This window comes from Sus scrofa, chromosome 6 (assembly GCF_000003025.6).
Source record: "Sus scrofa isolate TJ Tabasco breed Duroc chromosome 6, Sscrofa11.1, whole genome shotgun sequence".
NCBI lineage: Eukaryota > Metazoa > Chordata > Mammalia > Artiodactyla > Suidae > Sus > Sus scrofa.
This window is the reverse complement of record NC_010448.4, coordinates 155,071,679-155,095,765: the sequence shown is the minus strand read 5'-3', so window position 1 is coordinate 155,095,765 and position 24,087 is coordinate 155,071,679. Positions and strand designations below refer to the sequence as shown.

General features: G+C 42.2%; 1 protein-coding gene across 33 annotated transcripts in view; it reads right to left on the bottom strand.

Moving 5' to 3' along the window:
- The window catches only part of DAB1 (DAB1, reelin adaptor protein), a 1,217,809-nt gene that overhangs the window by 278,638 nt on the left and 915,084 nt on the right, over window positions 1-24,087 (bottom strand). For 32 of the 33 annotated variants that reach the window (XM_021093137.1, XM_021093135.1, XM_021093141.1 and 29 more), the window contains one exon: window positions 11,125-11,327. In XM_021093137.1, the coding sequence (XP_020948796.1) occupies window positions 11,125-11,191 (67 nt within the window). In that variant the 5' untranslated portion in view covers window positions 11,192-11,327. 33 annotated transcript variants of the gene reach the window in all.

The following is a 24,087-nucleotide window of genomic DNA, read 5'->3' as shown; positions in this document are numbered from 1 at the left end:
GTATTACCAACAGTGTAAATCTCTTGCATTCTCATTTTATTCTCTGACTGCACTGAGTTGTCATGTAATTAATGGCACTTCCCATTTTCCCCACTAGAAACTCTAATAAATTCTCCTCTGCCCAGCTTTGAGAAGATATAATCAAGGACAAGACCTAGTCCCTGCCATCAATCCAGCATGGAAGAGAGTCTATCAGTGCAATCCTAATACATGGAAGAAAGAGAGGAGAACTTCATCTGAATTAAACTTTTTAAAAAATCATATGCTGAGAATCACAGCGAAAGGAAAGTTTAACCCCGGCGTGGAGCGAAAGGAAAGTTTAACCCCTGAGGAAGAGCTTCCAGGAAGTGCCATCCAGCTGGGTCTCAGAGGATCCTGTGAAACTTGGCAGGCAGGTGAGAGAGAAAGGACTTTTTTTCCAGGTGGAAAGGGGAGTGAAAGCAATCTCATGCACACTCAGAACATGGCAGGGGTGTGCAAGGCACACATGACATCTGCTGATACATGGGTGATGCAGAACCTCGGGGCTCTTCCAAGCATCAGTTCTGTGGTTATGGTCTTGACTCTCTCTGTCTCATCTCTCTACTCTCTATTTTCTCATCTATAAATGTGAGATTTCATATAGTTACCTCAAAGGGTTGCTCTGAGTGAGAAAATACAACGAAAGTCTCGAATACACTGCCTGGTGTTCTGTAATTGTGGACAGACAGAGAGTAACTACCTTCATCACGAGCATCCGCCTTACTAAGTCTGAAGTGGGGGATGCCCCCTGGGAGGTGAACGGAGCCGATGGTACTACTCACTGATCTGGGGCATGTGCAAAACCAGAGCACCCGCTCCAAACAACAATCTGCAAATGCACTTCGATTTATGCATAAAAATCCTTACCTCTGTAAAGACCACAAAACATCTGGAAAAGCTGGACTAACTGACATCCTTCTTAAGGAAGGGAAATGTGTCCTTCTCAGCCATGCGGAGGACTCGGGTGGACAGCCTCCCACACACCCCAGACAGGAGGGGGTAAAGATCTGGGCTTCTCTGCTTTTCCAACTCCCTTTCTGCCACCACCATGTGATCTCCCATCATTCCTTTCTGGTGCGCAGGCAGCCTCCAATGATGGGGCTGCCCTTGGCATCTGTAGGAAGATGTCTTTCAGTGTAAGTATCACTTGGTAATTAACAAGAGGACACCCAATCAGTAGGGAGCAACTTAGTCTAGGCTTGAGTGTGGGGACAGGCTCTGGGATCCGAGAGAGTTAGGTGCAAATGGGTCCCTAACTTGCCATGTGTTTTGTGGTCTCAGGCAGGTGGTTCGCCTCTCTGAGCCTCGGCTGCTGCCCATGAGAATGGGAATGCTCACCAAGAGGTTATTTTCAAGCTTAATCGAGACAACTGGAACAACGGCCATTAGTTCCTCCTTTATTCCCGCTCCACCCTCTCCTCTGCCTTTGACCTGTGGGTGCTCTCTTGATGGACTGTGCAGAAATGTGCACTCTTGCAACACAAATGTACTCTGACCTCCCAGAAGCCACGCCGTGACAGGAGGGGGTGGCTGACATGCCAGTACACCTGAGAACACTGTCTGCTCAGCAAACCCACATGGATAATACAACCCTGTGCTATGGGCCACTTACTGATTACCTGCAAAGATGAGGACTCTTGGACCCTGGGAAAGAAGGAACCTGTACCTGACTCACAGGCTGATATGAAGGGCTTTGTTCCTCCAAACATCAAAATTCAAGCCCAGCCACTGCCAAAGGCAGCACACTGAGCTTAATGAAGCAGAGGGATGAACTAATATGGCAAATCGTATAGCTCTTACTACCAACATGGCCCACATCATGCTGAATTACAGCGCCAGACGTGATTGGACACACACTGCCAAAGGAGAAATCGTTCACGGAAAGGGAGGAATTTTCAGTGCCACATAATCGGAATCTCTAGAGCCAGCTCTTAGGGGAGATGTTTCTTTGCAGTTTTCAATTTTCTTTCTCTTTGTGCAAATCCTTCTCTCCCAAACTTTACAATAATTAATTCTACAAACATTTAGTGAGTAGCTACCGTGCTCTGGGTGCTATGCTAGGAACTCAAAGTTCACGGTAGAGACAGAAATAAGGGGGAAAAAATGACAGGAAAAGTGTGGCAGTTGTGATGATTTTTAATACAGGATGCTTATTCTCACAAATCCAGGCACGTGAGGCTTCCTTAGTCATACGTTCATTCTTTTATTCATTCAACAAACATTGTTATACACCTATATCTTTCAACATTGTGCTCAGTGGTAGAAGTGAAGTGGTTAACAAGCCAGACAGGGTCCTTGCACTCACAGAGCTCCCAGCCTAGTGAGTGATAAAATGGAACAAAAAGATAATTAAAATAACTTGGGAGTTCCCATTGTGGCTCAGCAGTAACAAAGCTGACTAGTATCCATAAGGACACGAGTTCGATCCCTGGCTTCGCTCAGTGGGTTAAGGATCAGTGTTGCCACAAGCTGCAGGTAGATCACAGAGGTAGCTTGGATCCCACGTTGCTGTGGCTGTGGTGCAGGCTGGCAGCTACAGCTCCGATTGGACCCTCAGCCTGGGAATTTCCATGCGCCGCAGGTGCGGCCCAAAAAAGACCAAAAGAAAAAAAAATTCCAAATAATTAAAATCATGTATTATGATGGGCCAAATGAGGTACTTTGAGAGCACTCAGACAGGTCAAGACCCACGATTGAGGGTCACACTGGGTAGGTTGCTTTAGGTCCCCAGGGCAGTTCTGGGAAAAATAATGTCTAATTTGCAACTAAAGCAAAAGGAAACTTGGCTTTAAAGAGATTTTTTTTTTAAAGAAGTATTCTATAGACTTGTGGTTGCCAAGGGGGAGCAGGAGGGAGTGGGATGGACTGGGAGCTTGGGGTTAATAGATGTAAACTACTGCTTTCGGAGTGGATTAGCAATGAGATCCTGCTGTGCAGCACTGGTAACTATGTCTAGTCACTTATGATGGAGCATGGTAATGTGAGAAAAAAAGAATGTATACATGTATGCGTAACTGGGTCACCACGCCGTACAGTAGAACAAAATTGGGGAAATAACAATAAAAAAATTTTTTAAAAAGAAGTATTCCTGAGAGAACAAAAAGCATCTGCAAAATTCCAAATCTGAAAAACAACGCAGTAAGATTGGGGGACCGAAATGAACTCAGTCGAGTCAGGGAGCAGAGTATCATTCTGGAAGAGCAGTGAGGGATGTGCCTGCAAAGATAAGGGTGGTCAGACTGGGAAGGGCCTCCTTGAAGCCCCGATAAGCAGCAGGGACGCCATCCTGAGGGCCGTGGGGGCTGTTCCCAGAAGGGTTTGGAGCAAAGGTCGAGCCTGATCAGATCTTCCCGTTAGTGAGCGGTGTCAGGAAGAGCTTGGAGATGGATGATTCGAAAACCTAAGGACCACTCAGCAGGGTGCTAGAATGATCTGGATGACAGATGAAGACAGCCAGAGCTATCTTCAGGAGAGGGGCAGTGGGGGGGGGGGATGGATTTGAGAGATATGAGGAGGTGCCAGGGGCTAATAATCAATGATTAACTCACCAAGGGCATCTGGAAGCTTGAGTGTTAAGGATGACGGCCCAGTCAAATGGCTGCTGGGTTTTGAAGGATGACCAGGAGTTAGCCTGGTGAATGGGGTGAGAGTAATGACCCAGGTGAGGGAGCAGCATGCACAACAATAGCAGAGGTGTGTCCTGGGAACTGAGCTCAGGATGGGGCCAGGTATGGGGAGGTAGAGGGACAGAGGCAGGGGCCACTCTCAGAAGGCTGGCTTGCGCTGCCCTTCACAGCAGCATGCTGCTGGGCTTGTCAGATAAATTCAAGGAGGAGTGCAAAAGAATCTGAAAAAACCCTGACTTCTTATAAGGAAACCAGTTAGAATGAGGCTCCAAACTAAGTCACTGATGAAACCTGAATCAAGTTTGTCTTCAAGGAATGACCACAATGACTGAGCTAGGCCGGGGATCAAACCCACATCCTCATGGATACTAGTCGGATTCATTTCCGATGCATCACAATGAGAACTCCAGTCTACCTAATTTTAAAGTGTGAGTTCTTCCAGGAGTTTTTTATTTTTTGTTTCTTTTTGCTGGTACCCATGCATACAGAAGTTCCTGGGCCAGGGATTGAACCTGAGCCAGAGCAGTGACAATGCCAAATTCTTAACCACTAGGCCACCAGGGAACTCCCAGGAGTCTTCAGTAAAGAAGAAAGAGTAAAGAAAAGGGAGCAAACACAGCAGAGCTTATTCCTAAGACAGTAAGTTGCTAAGACTCTATAAGCTCAAGCAACAGCAACCCTGGGTTCCAGCTCTAGGTCTGCCACCGACAACCCAGCGACCAGAGGGAAGTTACTCTTCTTTTGAGAACACATCATGAAAAAGAGGTTCTCCCAGCCCTCAAACACTACGTCCTTCTAACCTTTTAATACTTCAATTTCTAAAGAAGCTATTCATGTTTCACTGCAGACAGATATTCGGAGTATCGTGTTGCTTGTATTTATCACACTGAAAACTTGTTATGGGTCAGGAAAGCAATGAAAAGAGTTTTCACAGGAATTTTCTTTATGATGACAAAAATGTGATATTTCAATTAATAAATATAAATTTGGAGTAAAAATGAAACATGAAATTTATGACTCGTAGTAGACTGAAGTGAATATAAGTAGCAAAGTGGAGCAAAAAAAAAGAATTTTTTTTTTTTCAGGTAAGGATAGAGACCTACACGAATCGGAAGCCCTTCCCCTCAGGAAGGTCTTGGAGAATGTGAAGTGACTGGAGTCAGAACTTCCTTCCCCTCCCCCAGCTCACCCCAATATACACAGCTCCTGCGGGGCTCACGACTGGGACTGCATCAACATTTGCGGACATGATAATTAATTAATAATGCCTCTTTTATATTTCAAATTTGGCTGAGCATACATCTAAGTTCTGCGGTCCACTGGGAGTTTGAGGAAATTGAAGCTCAAAACGTGGAGAAATTTGCCTGCGGTTGAAAAGATGCAGAGTGGGGGACCCAGGGTATGAACCCAAATTCAAGGCCTGGATGACCCCAAGTCAACCTCCCTTGCAGGACAAGAGTAGCAGATAAACGTGATGAAAAAGCAGCGCTCTCTGCACCAAAGGCCTGATAAAACAATTTTTTTAAAATGCATCTCCCAAGATCCTAAGAACCCCAGGGGGGATAATAAATATGTTAGCAATTTATGAGCTCTGACATGGTAAGCCTGTTACTATGTTTTTTATTTTTAATATTTTATTGTATTGTTTTTTTGGGGGGGTTGAACCAACTGTTTATTTTTTCACAAAATTGGGTTGTGACGATCATTGTACAGCTATAAATGTAATTAAATTCACTGAAAAAAAAAAAAAACCCATAATGTGAAAAAAAAAGAGAGAGAAGAAAGCCTGTTACTATTAACAGAGTTCCTTCCCCAAGGCTAACTGACCAGTTGAGGGATCAGGACATTGGGCATGGCATTCCTGAAGCCACTCCTTGACCATGACTAACCTGCCCAAAATTTGCACAGTTCCTAAAGCACGCAGCCAGGGTTCAAACCCAATTTGATGTAGCTCCAGAGCTGTGGCACCTGCCATTGACCATCGACTTCTCCTGGATCCCATCAGGACCTTAATTCTTGGTACTAAATATTTCTGGGAGGAAAGAATCAGGTAGCTGTGTTTTTGTTTTTCACTAATGACCCCTGGGTAGAGCTCTAATACAGCTATAAGAAAAGTAAGTCGACTGCCAGATATTTCTAGAACATGAGGAGAAAATACTGAACCATGATCTCAGAAGGAAGAGGACAGAAAAGCTAACACTGGCCACACCGCTGCCATGTTGCAGATCCCATGCTGGTCCTTTACCCAAAATAAAATTGCTTGTCTTTCCGGTAACACACAAGAGTATTATTACCACACACATGCACCCTCAAAACAAGGGTCACAGAGGCTAAATAACCCATCTCTGGTGACACAGCAGATAAGAACAAGAGTTAAAAATTAAAAGCCAAGTCTTATTTATTCCAAATGTAATAATTTGCATCTACCAACCCCAAATTCCCCGTCCATCCTACTTCTCCCCCTCTTTCCCCACTCCACCCCACAACCACAAGTTGGCTCTCCCCATCTGTGATCTGTTTATGTTTTGTAAATAGGATCATTTGTGCCCTATTTTAGATTCCACATATAAGCGATATCTGCAGAGGGGTCCTACTGTACACCACAGGGAACTACGTCCAGTCTTTGGGGGTAGAACAGGACGGAAGATGGGATGAGAAAAACAATGTATTTGTATGTATGACTTGGTCACTAAGCTGTACAGCAGAAATTGACTCAACACTGTCAATCAACTATACTCCAATTAAAAAATAAAGCTAATCCCAGGATTTTAAAAATTGAAGTAAAAGAAAACGAAACAAAAAAACATGTCTTTCTGGCTCCAAAGTCAGTGCTCTGAACACAGCACTAAGCCACCAGATGGGGCTGACTGAAAAAACCCCAGGCACTGCCCCCAACAACCTGTGGGTCTGCTCGTCCTGGTTCTCATGCCTCTATCAGTTTCCTACTGCGGGTCCTAATGCCAGATTGCCATGAACTGTGTCAAGTGATTCTGCCCCCTTTGATGGCAGGTAACGAACCTGAAAATATACATCCCCTTCCTCTGGTCCTCCATCACATTCCACTCCTGGAATAGGCACTGTTTGGCAAGCTGTATGTGTAGCAACCCAATCCAATACAAAAGAAATGAAGAAAACAACTTTATTTCTCATACTTTCATCCCCTCCTTATTTGAGTTGTGAATACTTTAGTTACTTCTCATACATGGCCTGTCAAGAAGCTCATTCTGTGGTGAAACATGCTCCTGTGTGACCTGTTTTTGAATCAGTCCGACTTGCTTTCACCAGCCTAGGTTAAAGAACCAGGGTGATAGGTCTGTGAGGAATGATAAAGGATCTCAACTTTTTTTATGGCACTCTTTCTCATGATAGATGCCCCACATTGTGACATATATTTTTTAAGGAAATAACACATCTGCCCCAGGCACCATCTAAATATTGCTAAGAGAAGAAAAAAATGCTTCTGTACTGTGGTATCATATAATAATATGAGAAATGTACTTATGACATAATGTCAAATAACAAAGAAGGCTGTAAAACTGTATGAACAGTATAATCCCAAACACATAATATCCTGGAAAGTCAGTCCAGAAAGAAGTAATTCAGAATGATGATACTAGATATTTCTAATTGTTTGGGCATCCTTACTTTGTCTTTTTTAATTTTCAGTAATAAGCATATATGACTTTTTTAAAGTCTACGTAAAATCACTCAGAAAATATATATATTTTTTATAAAGAGGTCTAAGATTATTCAGTGTTTCTTTATCACTGAAATCGTTATATGAGGTTATTTGACTAATATCAGGCACAAAAATATCAGGTTGAAGAAAAGGAAAGTTACATCGCAATCTTACTGATGAATATAGATAGCAAAATACTAAGCAAAATATCAAAAAGAACAGAATTTCAACAGGTTAGAGAAAACAAGAAATTATAAAAAAGTAGACTTTAGCTCAGAAATGAAAATTAGAAAATTATTATGATTTTAAACTAAAACAAAAAATATCTGTATAATCACTGAAATAAATAAATATAGAAAAAGCATATGGTAAAATTCAATATGCAAAGTCAAGATTTAAAAAGAATAATCCCTAGAAATGATAAAGGGGAACTAAAAGATTCTTTAGTAAAAACTTAAAAATCACACTTACAGGTAATTTTAAGCATTTCCATTAATTTAAGAAAAAAGTTAAGGATACCTACTCTCTACTAAATATTGTACTGCCAGGCCCAGCCAATGCAATAAGACAAGAAAAAGAATAAGTACTTAAAGATTGGAGAGTAAGCCAGAAAATTACTTATGAGGTTATATATCACCTTCATAGAAAAATCAAAGAGGAGTTGGAGAAAGTATATAGTAAAAGAGTTTAATACTATTATTATATTCAAGATTCAAGATCACTATATAAACTGCTTATTTCCTTTCAAAGTTCTAGTCATCAACATCTGCTTAATGGAATACTTACTATCCCATAGTCAAAATTAAAAAACAGAAAAGGAATTAATCCTATTTCCAGAACATTCTTGTTCTTCCTTTTAAGAGATGTGTGTGCTTTCCCAGTGCCTTGGTCTAGACAAATACATCAAGAATAAAAACTGTTTATTGCTGTTGCATGCTTACAAAGAATTGTAAAATCTTGTTCTGGGACAAATCAGCTACATATCTTTAAAGATGCCCTTGAGTAAGAGAAAACAATGTGATGATTCTGATGAAGAGGAGGAGGAGGGAGGGAAATAGAGGAAAAATAGGAAAAAGAAAGGAGAGGAGGGAAAGATGGAGAAAGATGCCAAAATAGGAGATGATGAGAAGTAAGGAGAAAAGGAGGAGGGGAAAGGAAAGGGGGAGAGGAAGAGGAGGAACACAGATAAAGCTTTGTTGAGGTTTTTTCTTTTTCTTTTTTTTTTCTTTCTTTTTTTTTTTTTTTTGCTTTTTAGGGCCACACCCATGGCATATGGAGGTTCCCAGGCTAGGGATCAAATCGGAGCTGTAGCTGCCAGCCTACACCACAGCCACAGCAATGCTGGATCCAAGCTGCGTCTGCCACCTACACCACAGCTCACAGCAACACTGCATCCTTAACCCACTGAGCGAGTCCAGGGATAGAACCCCGACCTCATGGTTCCTAGTCGGGTTCATTGACCACTGAGCCACACGAGAACTCCTTGTTGAGTTTTTAATATATGCCAAGTTCTATACTAAGTTGTATTTGCCTTTTTTCAATTAATCATCCGAGTGAGCCTTTGAACTTTATAATATCATTTCCTCATTTTATAGGAAAGGAAACAAGCTCAGAGTGGTGAAGTAAAATTCTAAGGTCACCATACTTAGGAAGTGACATAGACAGAATTTGAACCCAGGTCTGGCTGTCTAGACTCCATGGTATTACCCACTCATTTGAGGACACTCCTTACATAGATATTGTGCTGATATTAGAGCTACTAAGAATGTGGAGATGAGGAAGAGTTTAAAAGGTCACCTTCATAGCCCCATTCCAAATCCTCAACCAAGTCAATGTTCCGAAAACCTGAATCCTCTATTTAAAATGTTTCTGGTTTTGCATGCTAAATTTAAGAAGGAAAAGATATGCACTAAGTACAATTTTCGATGCATTAAGCATTCAAGAGCACAAGTTTAGTGGAAAGATTAACTTTGAAGCAAGAATATAACTTGTCAGTTTCCAGTGAAAATGCATTTGAATTCCAGTACATACTGGGCTCTGCAATCTTTTTTTTTTTTAATTTTTTTCCCACGTAGCATTTCTCCCAAGACCTAGTCTATCACCCACTTGCTTTCCTTCTATTATTCTTAGACCATGATGCATAAAAAACAAGGTTTACATTAGGTTATAGGGATAAAATAGACTGCTTCGAAAATATTTGTGTTTCAAATAAACATCTGAAGCAAAATTTATAGTCCTTTCTGGGGTTCCGACTGCCCAAGAGCTGCATATGTATTACATTTATGTCCCTTTCTTCCTATGGAGTGTCAGACAGATGCCATCAGGAAACACGACTGGGCACGCACAGCAATGTCTCAAACAAATCACAGCCTCTACAAAGCAACCAATGGCATCCAGTTTTCAGGCCCAGACTGACAGATTTCATGACCTGGAAGAGAGCTCTATTAATTCTATCCCACACATTTTTTGAAGGGGAGGGAAACAGCTGAAACTGCAGGGAGAAAACACACAACACCACACATGTGCACACGCACGTGCACACACACACACACACAGAGTAAGAAGTTGCTTATCTCTAGTTATAAGGGGATAAACTTAAAGAAAGACATAGTCATAAAGCCATAGGACCAAATTCTCCAAAACCCACGAATACTGATACAATTACTTAATTATCACACCATGCATGCCAGTCTTCATTACTAAACACCTATGTGCCTCCTCTGTGTCAAGCACGTTCTTTCCTTTTTTTTTTTTTTATTTTATTTTTTTTATTTTATAGCCACACCTGCAGCATATGAAAGCTGCCAAGGGTCAAATCGGAGCTGCAGCTGCTGGCCTACACCACAGCCACTGCACCACCAGATCCGGGCCACATCTGTAACCTACACTGCATCCTTAACCCAATGAGCAAGGCTAAGGATCAAACATGCATCCTCACAAGACAGCGTCCAGTTCTTAACCCACTGAGCCACTAGAGGAACTCCCATGTGTCAAGCACTTTCTAATTGATGGGAGTTAAAAGGGTCAACAAGAGATCCAGCTCTCAAGGACTATATAGTATGGCTAACAAACACAAAGACGACATTATTAATAAAGTTAGCTACCAACAAAGTGCTAACGAAACAAAACAAACAAAGAGAAACTAATCCCATTTGGGGTTAAGGAAAGGCCTGGCCCTCCAGGAAGTCCTACTAAGCTCAAAACTAAAGAATAGGCAGAAGTCAGTCTAGGAAATAGCAGAGAGCCACAGACGGATTGAGAGTCCAGTGGTTCTCAAAGTCTGGACTCTGAACCACCAGCATCAGCATCATCTGGGAATGTGTTGTAGATGAAACTTGGGCCCTACCACAGACCCAGAGAACCCAAATTTCTGGGAATGAGACTCAGCAATCTCTGTTTTAACAAGCCTTCCAGGTGATGCTGGTGCAGGTAGAGTTTGAGAATCACTGGTATATGCAAAGAGGAACTACAAAGCACAGAATGCCCGGCGGGTGAACAGGGTTAGATGGAGATGGGGCGTGAATGCAGACACAGATGTTGCTTGGGGGGGGGATGAGTAGAAGACATGTCAAGAAGGGCTTTGTATATGCTGAAAAGAACTTTGGATTTTACCAAGAGAATTAGGAAGGACCTTTAAAATACGATACTGTGCATACAAAAAACACCCAATAATGGTGCTATTAAAACAAACAAACATAAGCAATCACAAAGATAGTCCCCCAAATGCCATTCCAGGGACCAAAAAACCTCATTCCTACACAAGAGTAGATATTAGGATAGGAACAGCTTGAGCCCTACCTTTCTTTCTGGAGTCTTTCTTGGCGCTGGTTTTCACAGCTACTTGAAGTTCTGTCTCAGTTGACATCCTACTAAATCCTTAGTCCACTTCACACAGATCCTGGGCCTCGGCCAGGCTCATTGAGGCCTCTTCTCCAAGAAAACGAGTCCTCCCTTCAGAAATGACACCGACAGCTGCACATTTCATTCAGTTCTTCCGAGCGCTGCAAATCAAGGGAAGAGAACGTTCAGAATAACCACTCGGTTAAAGGTATAGATTAGGGAGGGAAAAACATTAAGAGGGTCCATTGCCAAAGAGGATGAGAGGTCTTATTTGCAAAACTCAAACTAGGTGACACAAAGCAGGTCTTTAAAACTCTGGATTTTCAAGAAAAGCAAAACTCCACTCTTGATGTTCCATGTTTCTTACTGTCAAGTGCTAGATGCCACCCAGAAAATACAGCACGGGCATATTTCCTGAGAGGCCCCATGGAGACATTTCCAACAGCGAGGCACCCATCCATCAGCCAAGGCTGACCAGAGCCTTGGCAGCTAAAGCAGATCATAGCGAAGTGACCTGTGGTCGTTCCCTCACTGGCAGGCATCCGAGGGGACATGGCGTTGACATACAATTGGGCTCTGAGGGTAAGGTGACAAATGGGGCTGAGAAACTTCGCAGCAAGCCAATTTTGATGTCAGCTTTTCCCCCAGCTATAAGAGCAGACAAGCATTTAATGCGGGGAGGAAAAGAAAAGAAGCAGGCAGACACACATTTCATTCCTTCTATGATAAATATGCATTGCACACTACTAGGTACTATTAAGTTCAGACACTATGCTGGGAAGAGATAATCATGATAATACCACCACTTCAATTACAGCCAGTATTTACTATACATTGACTATATATGATGCCCTCAGCTCCTGCTTCACATACATTATCTCATTTGATTTCATTTAAATTGAATGAATGTAGTCCCAGTGTCAAGTCAAGGATCTTTTCCCAGGGACGGACTCTCTGATGGTTTACATGTAAGAGTCCGGCTGAAAATAAACATTTCAGGAGTTATCCATTTTTAAAGAATATTAAGATAAAGCTACTGAAAATGGATCTTCAAACCTGTGCAGCCAATTCTTAGTTCATCCCACAGATCCAGGAAACTGTTTAATCTGAAAAGGCTGATGCCAGTTTCAGCTCAAAAAGAATAATGATCAAAACCTCTTAATCGTGCCATTAAAGATAGCTTAACTACGAAGTCTAATACGAGAGCCACTTAAAGCTGGAGTAAGGGAGTTCCCGTTGTGGCTCAGTGGTAACAAACTCAACTAGTACCCATAAGGATGCAAGTTCAATCCCTGGCCTCACTCAGTGGCTAGGTTAAGAATCCAGCATCGCTGTGAGCTGCATTGTAGGTTGCATACATGGCTCAGATCTGGCGCTGCTGTGGCTGTGGCATAGGTCAGAAGTTATAGCTTCGATTCAACCTCTAGTCTGGGAACTTCCATATGCTGTGAGTGTGGCCCTAAAAAGACTAGATAGATAGAAAGTTATCTTTCTAGTCTTTCTATCTATCTATAAATGAAAAAATAAATAAGAATTGTAGGAATTCCCATCATGGCACAGTGGAAACAAATCCAACTAGGAACCATGAGGTTGTGGGTTCGATCCCAGGACTTGCTCAGTGGGTTAAGGATCTGGCGTTGTTGTGAGCTGTGGTGGAGGTCACAGATGAGGCTCGGATCTGGCATTGCTATGGCTGTGGTGTAGGCCAGCAGCTACAACTCTGATTAGACCCCTAGCCTGGGAACCTCCATATGCCGCAGGTGTGGCCCTAAAAAGACAAAAGACCCCCCCCAAAAAAAAAGAATTGTAGTAAGGCTTAAATGTAGGGAAATTCACACCTTATCTAAAAATATCTGGTTTGTTTTTAACAAGCCATTTTTTTTCAGGAGGACACTGGCCCTGAATGAAGGTGCTTACAATAACAGATCTGGAGTTTCCATCATGGCTCAGTGGAAGGGAATCTGACTAGCATCCATGAGGACACAGGTTCAATCCCTGGCCTTGCTCAGTGAGTTAAGGATCCAGCATCACCATGAGCTATGGTGTAGGTCGCAGGCGTGGCTCAGATCTGGTGTTGCTTTGGCTGTGGTGTAGGCCAACAGCTGCAGTTCTGATGCTACCTCAGCCTGGGACCCTCCATATGCCATGGGTGTGGCCCTAAAAAGACAAAAAAAAAAAAATAGAGGATCTAAAGCTGTAACTGAAGACAATGTAAAATTATGTTCCTAGAATGGGGTCCTTACATAGAAAATGAGAGCTTTTCTGCCACCTTTGTGCCATCTATCAGCACCATAACACTAAGCCCTCACCCACTTCCTAACTTCTCATCCCCAAAAGACAACAATCCATGAGAGATGACAGAGTCACAAGACTTTGTCACATAGGGGCATAATGATTTTATTAATAATGCCAATAATTTAATTACAACCAGTATCCACTAAGAATCTACAATAGGCAGGTGCAAATAAATGCTGGCTCATTCATGTCCACAAACGTATACTGTGCAACCATGCCGTCCATAGCATGAGAGTCAAAATCCAATTCCTGCCCTCAAAGAAGTTTGGCCTAGCAGAGGTGTCAGTCATGTGAGGGACTGTAATACACATGACCAGGACAAAAACGGACTAACACCGGGCGTACTGGGGCACAAAGGACCAAGCTTCCACCTTTGCATGAAAGTCAATAAAGCTTCACAGAGAAGAAGCTCTGTGTGATACTGAAAAATGATGTCTGTGATATTGAAGAAAGATGCTTCTCTCCCATGAACGATAAAGGAAAGGACCAATGGATACTCCATAAAGAGATGGGTAACACATGAATAAATGTTTTGTTTTTTTTTTCAGTTAGATCAGTGTGTTCAAGGATACTTGAGATTAACAACCAGAGTAATAAAAGGAGGCCTAAGTCTAGGCGGGAGGTGACATACCTCCCCATCTCCCCTATCTTCCCTTGTGCTGCTGCCTTTTTCTGGAATTTTTCTTTTCATGTCTTCCTTGATATTATCAAGGTTCAGTGCAAAGAGGTATCTTAGGCAGAAAGCTTTTCTGATCTATTAAATGGAATTGTAATAGGGAAGAACGCATCTGGCTCCACACTGGATCTGTTTCTCTTACTTTAACCTTTGTACTCTATTGCTTTTGTGACAAGTTAAGAATGTTGTCTATAGCCTGAAATATACGGGATAGCTCATTCCCAAGGCTCTGACCTTTAAGGTATAACACTTTTTCATTCATATAGGGATAAAAACTTGCAGGACAGAGAATAACATTCCTCTTGTTGGAGATTTACAGGAACATCATGACCTGACCTTTGTGGACAGGTGCAAGAACAAAGGATTATGACACCAAGAAGTTTGCAACAACCAACCACACTTCCTCCCCTTTTAATATAAAAGAAGCCTTAACTCTAAGGCAAGTAAGCTGGTTCTTTGGGACATTAGTCCACCATCCTCTCACTCTGCTGGCTTTCAGAATAAAGTCACTATTCCTTGCCCCAACAACACATTTATTTATTGGCCTATCATGTGGCAAGTGGTATGAGCTTGGACTTGGTAAAAGAATCTCTCCTTACTCACGCTATAATCTGATTCTTGGCCATCTTTATAGTTGAAGCCACTTAAAAGCAATGTGAGGCATTCCCGTCGTGGCGCAGTAGCTAAAGAATCTGACTAGGAACCATGAGGTTGCAGGTTCGATCCCTGGCCTTGTTCAGTGGGTTAAGGATCTGGTGTTGCCATGAGCTGTGGTATAGGTTGCAAACTTGGCTTGGATTTCTATGGCTGTGGTGTGGGCCAGCTGCTGTAACTCCAATTCAACCCCTAGCCTAGGAACTTCCATATGCTGCAGGTGTGGCCCTAAAAAGCAATGTGATATTGAGGCAGTTACTCAACCCCTCGTTGCCTCTGTTTCTCCACCTTTATAATCTCCACTATCAACTTCATGGAACAGCTGTGGAGATTGTGATCATACAGGTAACATGCTTGGAAGATTTTCTGTACATCTCCTGGCAAGTATTTAATAAATATTAGGTACTGGTAATTCCCTATGTTACCAACACAGGAATACAAGGTCACAACACAGCCTCAAGGTCACATCACTGGTATGTGGCTACAAGTATATATTATATACCCTCCTTTCACAGAGGAGGAAACTAAGGCAAGTTAAATCTGCTTTCTAAGGATAAACGGCAGGAGATGGTAGAATCTATGATATTTCCATCATGTGAGTCTTGCACACAGTGAAACCGAGCAGGACCCTGGGAGGCCTTCCCAGAATGGACCTGCCTTCCTGGGAAGTTCCCCCCAACCCATGGTCTCCACCTGCCTTTTTATCTATAGAAAAACTTTAGTCCAAGAACCAATTTAATCAGAAAAGTGAAAAAATTACAGAGAAAAAAGAAAACAGTAATAGTAATTCAGCCATTCAACAAAGTCAAGGACCTTGGTTCTTCAAAGACTACAGATCATATTCTGAACCATGGCCTTGGAGCTGTTTTGCAGGTGCTGAAGCCCCCACCGGGTGGAAGAAGTCAACCGCATGCTGCCTACAAGCACACAGACCCCAGGCCAGATGGAACCAGAGGGCTGATGACGCACCACCCACCAACCAGGAAAATGTCCAGGAGCTGATCACGCCCTACTCTTCAAACACTCTAAGACTCCTCACTACCCCCTCTAAGGGGGGCACAGTTGAGGCACTAGCTTTGCCTGGTCATTAAAGCTACGTTTTCTGTTTCCTCCAACTCTGTCTCCATGTTTCTGTCTGGCGTTGGTGTATAGAGGCAGTCGACATTTCAGCAACAACAGTAGGTACCTAATTAATAAATGCAGAGCTGAACCATAAGTTTTACACAATTTCCAGCACTCTTCAAAATCCATGTATGAAACTGGATTGGATTTGGGACATTTTCTCCCCTTCATGAGACATGATACAGCTCCTCTCCCTATTTTGTGGGCATCTCCAGTGTCACTTGTTTGATGAAATGTGATTGTGTTCAAGTGTTACAAGCATCACTTATGAATTCCTGAAGTACATCCCCATATAAATAAAGGAAACCAGCATCATTTCAAATAAAAACCTGCATAAGGAAGCTACAGCACAGAGAGAACGTTCCACCACCAGGACCCTGGTATCCCCTTTAATTTTCCAAAAGCCAGAGGTTGAGCAAATGCTGTGAAGTAGCTCCAAATTATTTAGGAAATTCGTTTCTTTGTAATTAAGGAGATTAAAGTCCTCTAGGGCCAGACACCACGTGACAACTCAAATCATTTTTCTCCAGTAAAAGCTGTGAAACCCTATCAGTTAAATTCAGGCTCGCCTAGAATTTTAAAATGCTTCAATAATGTTTCTTTGCTCCACACAATCTGCAGTAATTTAATATTCCTGAAGTGTGTCAGGTTTTTTATAATGAGCTCTTCAAATCTAAATGTGAATTATGTAACATTCCACTACAGACATTCTGTCTACTGAACTGCTTCTAAATGTAAAACACCACGTTCAGTGATGGGGGTGGGCAAACACCAAACCACAAAGCAGAGAAAACAGACAGGTCTTAAAAAAAAAAATTTAAAAAAAAAAGCACAAAGGGTTTGAGCAGCTACAACAGCACAAACACATACTAAAACATGTACGTAACACAAACTTGTGTTCTTTCTTCTCCCCACCCACCCTCATAGGCTCCTGTGCTAAAATGTAGAATAGCTAATGTTTGTGAAGGCTCACTATACTATACCATGAACTTCTCACATACTGTCTTATCCAATCTTTCAATTACTTGAGGAGTTAGAGATTGTCATTATGGACATATGACAAATAAGGGAAGGGAGGCCCAGGCCAGTTTAGCAGCTTGTTCATGGTCATGGGGCTGGTAGTCAGCACAGCATCAGGCAGGCTACAAGCCACTCTTGCCCCTAACCCTTCTGGATGTCCATCAGCTGGGGAACAGACCAACAAAATGTGGTGTATCCACACAAGGGAATATTACTCAGCCATAAAGATGAAGGGAATATTGATACATGTTACAATATGGATGAACCTGGAAAACAATGTGCCAAATGAAAGTGAGACACAAAAGGTCACTTATACTGTGATTCCATTGACATCAAAAATATCCATCATAAATAAATCCATAGAGAGAAAGCAGATCAGTGGTTGGAAGGCTCTGGGGGGAGCAGGGGAGAAGAGACTCCCTAAGGGTTACAGGCCTCTGGGAGAGATGAAAATGTTTTGGAACTAGATAGAGGTGATGGTTGAACAACATCATGACTATAACAAATACCACTGAATCACACACATTAAAATGGTGAATTTTATGTTATGTAAATTTCCCCAGAAATTAAAAAAGAAAAAAAAAAAAAACTTTCCAGCCAGGTCCCACATCCTGATGTAAGCCTTGCTGATACGCTAAGGACACTGCAAATTTCAGTCTCAAAGGAAAAGCCCACCTTAAAAACCAGCTAAAGAGGTCACCTTCCCACAAACAGGACTTTGGGTTTGAGTGACAGCCACTGTATGGATTAAAAATTGTATGTGCTGCTCTCAGATGTTTCATGGGACACCTTAATCAGCTTCATCCCAACTATAAAGCACTGAAAATAGGCCATTTATCAACAAGGCACATTGGGTGGCAATAGTACAGATGAGAAGCCTCGGTATCCCCATCAGTAAAATGGAAAGACCATCACCAAGTGTGTAAGATTTGGAAGATCAGTTAGATTTGGGGACTTACAAAGCCTAGCTCTATTGACAACAGGGTAGTTTTTGTGTAAGAATGAAGGATATTTAACTCTGCTGATCTTTACAAAAAGAAACAGGCAGAAGTTCCCTTCCTGGCTCAGTGGTTAATGAATCCGACTAGGAATCATGAGGTTGCGGGTTCGATCCCTGGCCTCCATCAGTGGGTTAAGGATCCGGCGTTGCCGTGAACTGTGGTGGAGGTCGCAGACTCAGCTGGGATCCCACGTTGCCGTGGCTCTGGCGTAGGCTGGTGGCTACAGCTCTGATTAGACCCCTAGCCTGGGAACCTCCATATGCCACGGGAGCAGTCCTAGAAAAAGGCAAAAAGACCAAAAAAAAAAAAAAAAAAAGAAAGAAAGAAAAGAAAAAGGACAACAAATGAGAAAACAATGAAGCTGTTTTTCTATGTGGCGAGATTTTGGGTGGTAAAAGTGACGGGGTGACCAAGTAGATGGATGTGGCAGAGGGTGGTACTTATCAGAGTATAAGTCTGTGCTTAATTTCCACATTAGAAAGCATATTAATGCTCTACATCATTGGAAAAAAAAAAGAAGTTAACAGGGATGGGAAGTGGGGGAAAGGCTAAAACTGGAAGTGAACGGAAACAAATGAATCCAATTATATTTCAAAGGAGCATCATAAACACAATCGCTGAAGGGGTGGGAGAGAAAGAACTAATACGAACAGCTTACAGACACAGAATTTGACGGTTTATACTCAGCCTTCAACAGGGTTGGGGCAGGGGGAGCTGCAAGCAAACCTCAAACTTGTTTTAGTAGGCTTTTTTTGGTGGTGTTATGGGCAAAGCAATTACAAAACTCTTAGATGTGTTATAGCATCGGGCAAAGGAGTAAATGCTTTGATGTTCTTGGGAGCCAAGATTCTCACTACGCGAGAAGAGACATTAAAATACAGAAACGGGGAAGGCAGGAAAGAGCACTGTGGGGACAGACTGGAAACTGGAGATTTCAGGGTAAACTCGTGGTTTATAAAATATACATGTAACACGCAATGTATATGGGTGCATGCACACACATGTTTATATGCATATTATTTCCCAGTTCTGTCCACTCAACAGGCCTAGGAGCAAAGATACCCCAGGAACAACACTGATACCTTAATACCTAGATTTGGGTCTCTACTACCATTCCCCAGTAAAAAGAACCAGAGGTTCATGGGAAAAAGGGTGATTCCAGAGCTGGGGCAGGGCAGGTACAAGATGAACATGAAATATCTTATTCCAGAAAATAAGGAAGTGCTCAAAATGAACACCAATGAAGAGCAGAGAGCATAAGGATACAGATGCCATCTTGGAGGCGCACTCACTGGCCTCATCAGGAGCAACTCAAACTTCAGTGTAACTCAAGGATGGTAATAAAAAGTAAACCACTGGGAAAAAACAAACAACAACAACAACAAAAACAGGAATCTATACCCAAATCAGACACACCAAAGAAGGCAAGGCTGTCTTGCTTAGAGCAGAATAGGTTCTGTCTAGCAAACACAGAGGACGTGCTGGAGTATAAAATCACATTTTGCAGGCATCAGAGTGAAGCTTAGTCAGACCAGAATCACCAACAAATGCTAAATCTGGGGAGTGTTTTGTTTCATTTTGTTTTTAGATGAGAAACACTCCATTTGCAGGTCTTGTATTGCTGGTAGGGGAAAATTTGTGATCATTTAACCAAGCAGGATCCTGTGAGGCCTTCCTAGAGTGAACTCCCTGCCCCCCACTCACGGCCTCCACCTGCCTTTTTATCTATAGAAAAACTTTAGTCCAAGAACCAATCAGAGAAGTGAAAAAATACAAAGAAAAAAGAAAACAGTAATAATAATTCAGCCATTCAACAAAGTCAAGGACCTTGGTTCTTCAAAGACTACAGATCATATTCTGAACCATGTCCTTGGAGCTGTTTTGCAGGTGCTGAAGCCCCCACCGGGTGGAAGAAGTCAACCGCATGCTGCTTACAAGCACACAGACCCCAGGCCAGATGGAACCAGAGGGCTGATGACGCACCACCCACCAATCAGGAAAATGTCCAGGAGCTGATCACGCCCTACTCTTCAAACACTCTAAGACTCCTCACTACCCCCTCTAAGGAGGGCACAGTTCTTAAGGCACTAGTTTGCTGTGTTCCCCTCTTTGCCTGGCAGTTAAAGCTACATTTTCTATTTCCTCCAACTCTGTCTCCCATTTCTATTTGGCATCAGTGTACAAAGGGAGTCGATGTTGCAGCAACAATCATACATACTGTGGAGAAACCGAACAATACCTCAATCACATTATCAAAATTAACTCTAACAAGGATGAGCAGATGGATCTCAGATGATACCTCGCGAAGACTACGTCATCACACGCAGTATTCCTGGCCAGGAATCTAATCAGAACATGCATTTAAAATTCTTCAAAAGTGCTGTAACCAAAGACAAAGAGAGGCTGTGGAAATTAGATTAAAAGGAACAAAAGTGGTAGTTCCTGTCGTGGCTCAGTGGTTAACGAACCCGACTAGCATCTATGAGGATGCATGTTCAATCCCTGGCCTCGCTCTGTGGGTTAAGGAACTGGTGTTGCCTTGAGCTGTGGCGCAGACATGGGTCAGATGTGGCATTGCTGTGGCTGTGGCATAGGCTGGCGGCTACAACTCCGATTCGACCCCTAGCCTGGGAACCTCCATATGCCACAGGTGCAGCCCTAGAGACAAAAGGACAAAAAAAAAAAAAAAAAAAGAAGAAGAAGAAGAAACAAAACTGGCACAATGAATGCAATACTTGTACTGGATCTTCCATTATTAGAGAGAAAAGAAATGCTACAATCAGTGGGCCAACTGACAAGAGGAATATGGATGGCATATGAGAGAAAAATACTGTATCGATGCTAAATTTATTTGATAACTTTCCAATGGCCATGTAACAGAATACACCTATTCTTAAGGAATACACACCAAACATTTACAAATGAAGGGCTAAGAATACAGGTGGCATCCAAGTAATTCAGGAAAACAAAACCTATACATGTATATATGAACATGTATGTATACGTGTGTGCGTATCTATGGAGAGAATACACAAATGATAAAGGAAATAGGATAAGATATTAGCAATGGGTGATCTAGGGAAAGGGCATAGAGTATTTTCTACATATTCCTATACTTTTTCCTATAACTGTGAAATTAGTTCCATATTAAAAAAGTTTAGACCCTAACACACGCAGGTATGCAACAAAGCTAACGCTGGCCTCATTTTTCTTTTAAAAAGTTCAGACCCATTCCAGCTCCCTGGATGGCATGTTTTCTAATTCCCAAGGCTAGGTGAGTTTGAAATTAGTTTATGGCTGTCAGTTCTTGTTATAGATGCCAACTTCATTCCCTATCTGCCCGGAATGCTTGATTTGACACAAGTCTCTGGACCGAGGTTGTTTCGAGCAGGTCTCTTTCTTCCTGGGCTCTGGACTTCCCTTGCAGACTATGTCTCCATGCCAGGAACTGGCCACTACGACTTTTCATCCACTTGCCCCACAGATCACAGCAAGGTCCTTTAATCACGTAGCCACAAAGGCGACCTCTGTGGAACCATCCCCTTCTCCATTCCTGGGAGTATGACTTTAAACTCTCGCCCCTGTTTCTCTTTTAAAAAACCTGTTGGAGTTCCTGTTGTGGCTCAGTGGGTTAAGAACCAGACAGAGTGACCGTGAAGATGCAGGTTCAATTCCTGGCCTCCGGGTTAAGGATCTGGTGCTGCCACAAGCTGAGGCATAGGTCACAGATGCAGCTCAGACCTGGCATTGCTGTGGCAGTAGCCAGTAGCTGCAGGTCTGATTCAACCCCTAGCCAGGGAACGTCCATATGCCACAGGTGCAACCATAAAAAGAAAAAAAGTTTTTAAATATGTCAAAGACTAACTGATCTGATCTGGCCCATTTGGAAAATGTCCCAAATTCACTCATTCTGTACATCCTTTCTTATTAGGGAGAAGAAAATAGGAAAGAGCAAAGTCTTGTTGGAGCAGAGTGGCAACATTTATTGAATTCTGCTGAGGGTGTCAGAATACAAATGCTCTAAAAACGTCATCAGAATGATATCTGAAGACACCACATCCCTCTCTACTGGCGAAATACCACCATCCTCACAGCAAATGTAGGGCCATCATTTGCTTTGTCCAAACCTTTCCAGGAAAATACTACATCAACAGAACATGCGCTTGGCCTTAAAACTCTGGAGGCCACAACGCTGATAGATTAACAGTCCCACTATAGACCCAATCAAGGCTGTTTTGCCACAATTATGTGTGTCAAGAAAGGAAAGAAAAATCACAGAAGTAGGAGACCTCTGTTGGCTTGAGACCTCATGTTCAGTGAGCTTCTTGTTGGTTATGCTTACCTGACATTACAAAAAAAAAAAAAATGCAAAGACTTCAGGCAGCTTATGAGAAGTTTTATAGAAAAATTGTTCTCTAGAAAAGGATAAAACTAATGACTGAGGAAAACTGGAATGAAGGGGAACAAAGGACCGGTAATGAAGGTCGGGGCAGAAGCAAGGATATGGTACCAAAATCATCTGCACAGCTGAAAAAGACAGACTATAAATCCATGAGATTTCGAGAGTCCAGAGCAAAGAAGGGAATGTGATCAGTTACAGACTCCACCAAGTCCATGCACAAATAACCTTACACCAAAAAGAATGAAAAGGGCCTATAGGCTTCCATACAGTCAATGCTGTGTGGTCCCATGGACACAAACACCTGCGCTGTCGCTATTAAAAATTGCCTTCGGAGTGGACTGGCAATGAGATCCTGCTGTGTAGCACTGGGAACTATGTCTAGTCACTTACGATAGAACATGATAATGTGAGAAAAAAGAATGCATACATGTATGTGTAACTGGGTCACCATGCTGAACAATAGGAAAAAAAAAAGGTAAAAAAATAAAAATAAAATATTTCCATTCATAAAAAAAAAAAAAAGTCCAACAGGGAACTTCCAATGTCCTTTAACTTAGGCTGAAAGTACAAAACTAAAGCATAAGAGTAGTAATACTTTCAAATAGGGTCAAAACAATGTGTTTCAAGTTATTTCAAATTCTCTCTGAACAAAGCAAGCTTTCTTAAAAAAAAAAAAAAACTAAGTTAAAAACAAACAAATGGGATCTTGCTATAGAGCAATCTGGTGCTCTGGCTTTTCTGGAGCAAATGGAGAATTAAAAAAATGGAGAATTAAAAAATAAACTAGATGGCGTATCAGTTTACTCATCTGTAAAATGGGATACTGCTGGTTCTAATTCATGGGATTAAACACACAGGAATAAATCAAAGTGATTCGAAAGCACTCTGGGGAAAATAAAACGCTCTGTTCCAGAAGGCAGGCACTGCTATTACTCAAGCATCAGGCAGCCTTCAGCAAGGTGATGATAGGAGGGAAAAAATGTGTTTCTTTAATCAAACTCAAAGCTCACAAAAGTCAGAACCAGATTTCAGCAATATTAAAGGAATTTATGTGACAGCAACATGGCATACTTGGAAACATTTCATTTAACTAATGGATCACACAGTTTCACTGAGTATTTATTATACCACGAAAATTCATTACATAAACTATAGAGTATCAGAACAAAATAAGTATATAAGCTTAAAATAATTCCGTTAGTGTTTTCAATACTTGGGGCCCCACTTTTACCCAACTTTCTAAAATCTCACCTCTGATTTAAAATACGTAATATATATAGGAGTTCCCTTCGTGGCTCAGTGGTTAATGAACCCAACTAGTATCCATGAGGACACAGGTTCGATCCCTGGCCTTGCTCAGTGGGTTAAGGATCTGGTGTTTATGTGAGCTGTAGTATAGGTCGCAGACATGGCTTGGATCCCGTGTTGCCGGGGCTGTGGTGTAGGCTGGCAGCTGTAGCTCCGATTCGACCCCTAGCCTGGGAACCTCCATATGCCACAGGTGCAGCCCTAAAAAGCAAAAAAAAAAAAAAAATTATATATATAATTACATATGTATATATCAGTAGGTGCCAGAACACAAAACAGTAAGCTGAGGGTCTGGGGTGGAATCCTGCCTGACTCTCCCACTGACTACCTATGTAAATTTAGGCACTCAAGCTACTGACCCACTCTGAGCCTCAATTTCTTCACCTATAAAAGGGGCATCCTATAGGCCCCACCAGTCTTTAAACCAGGGAGCAGGAAGCCCA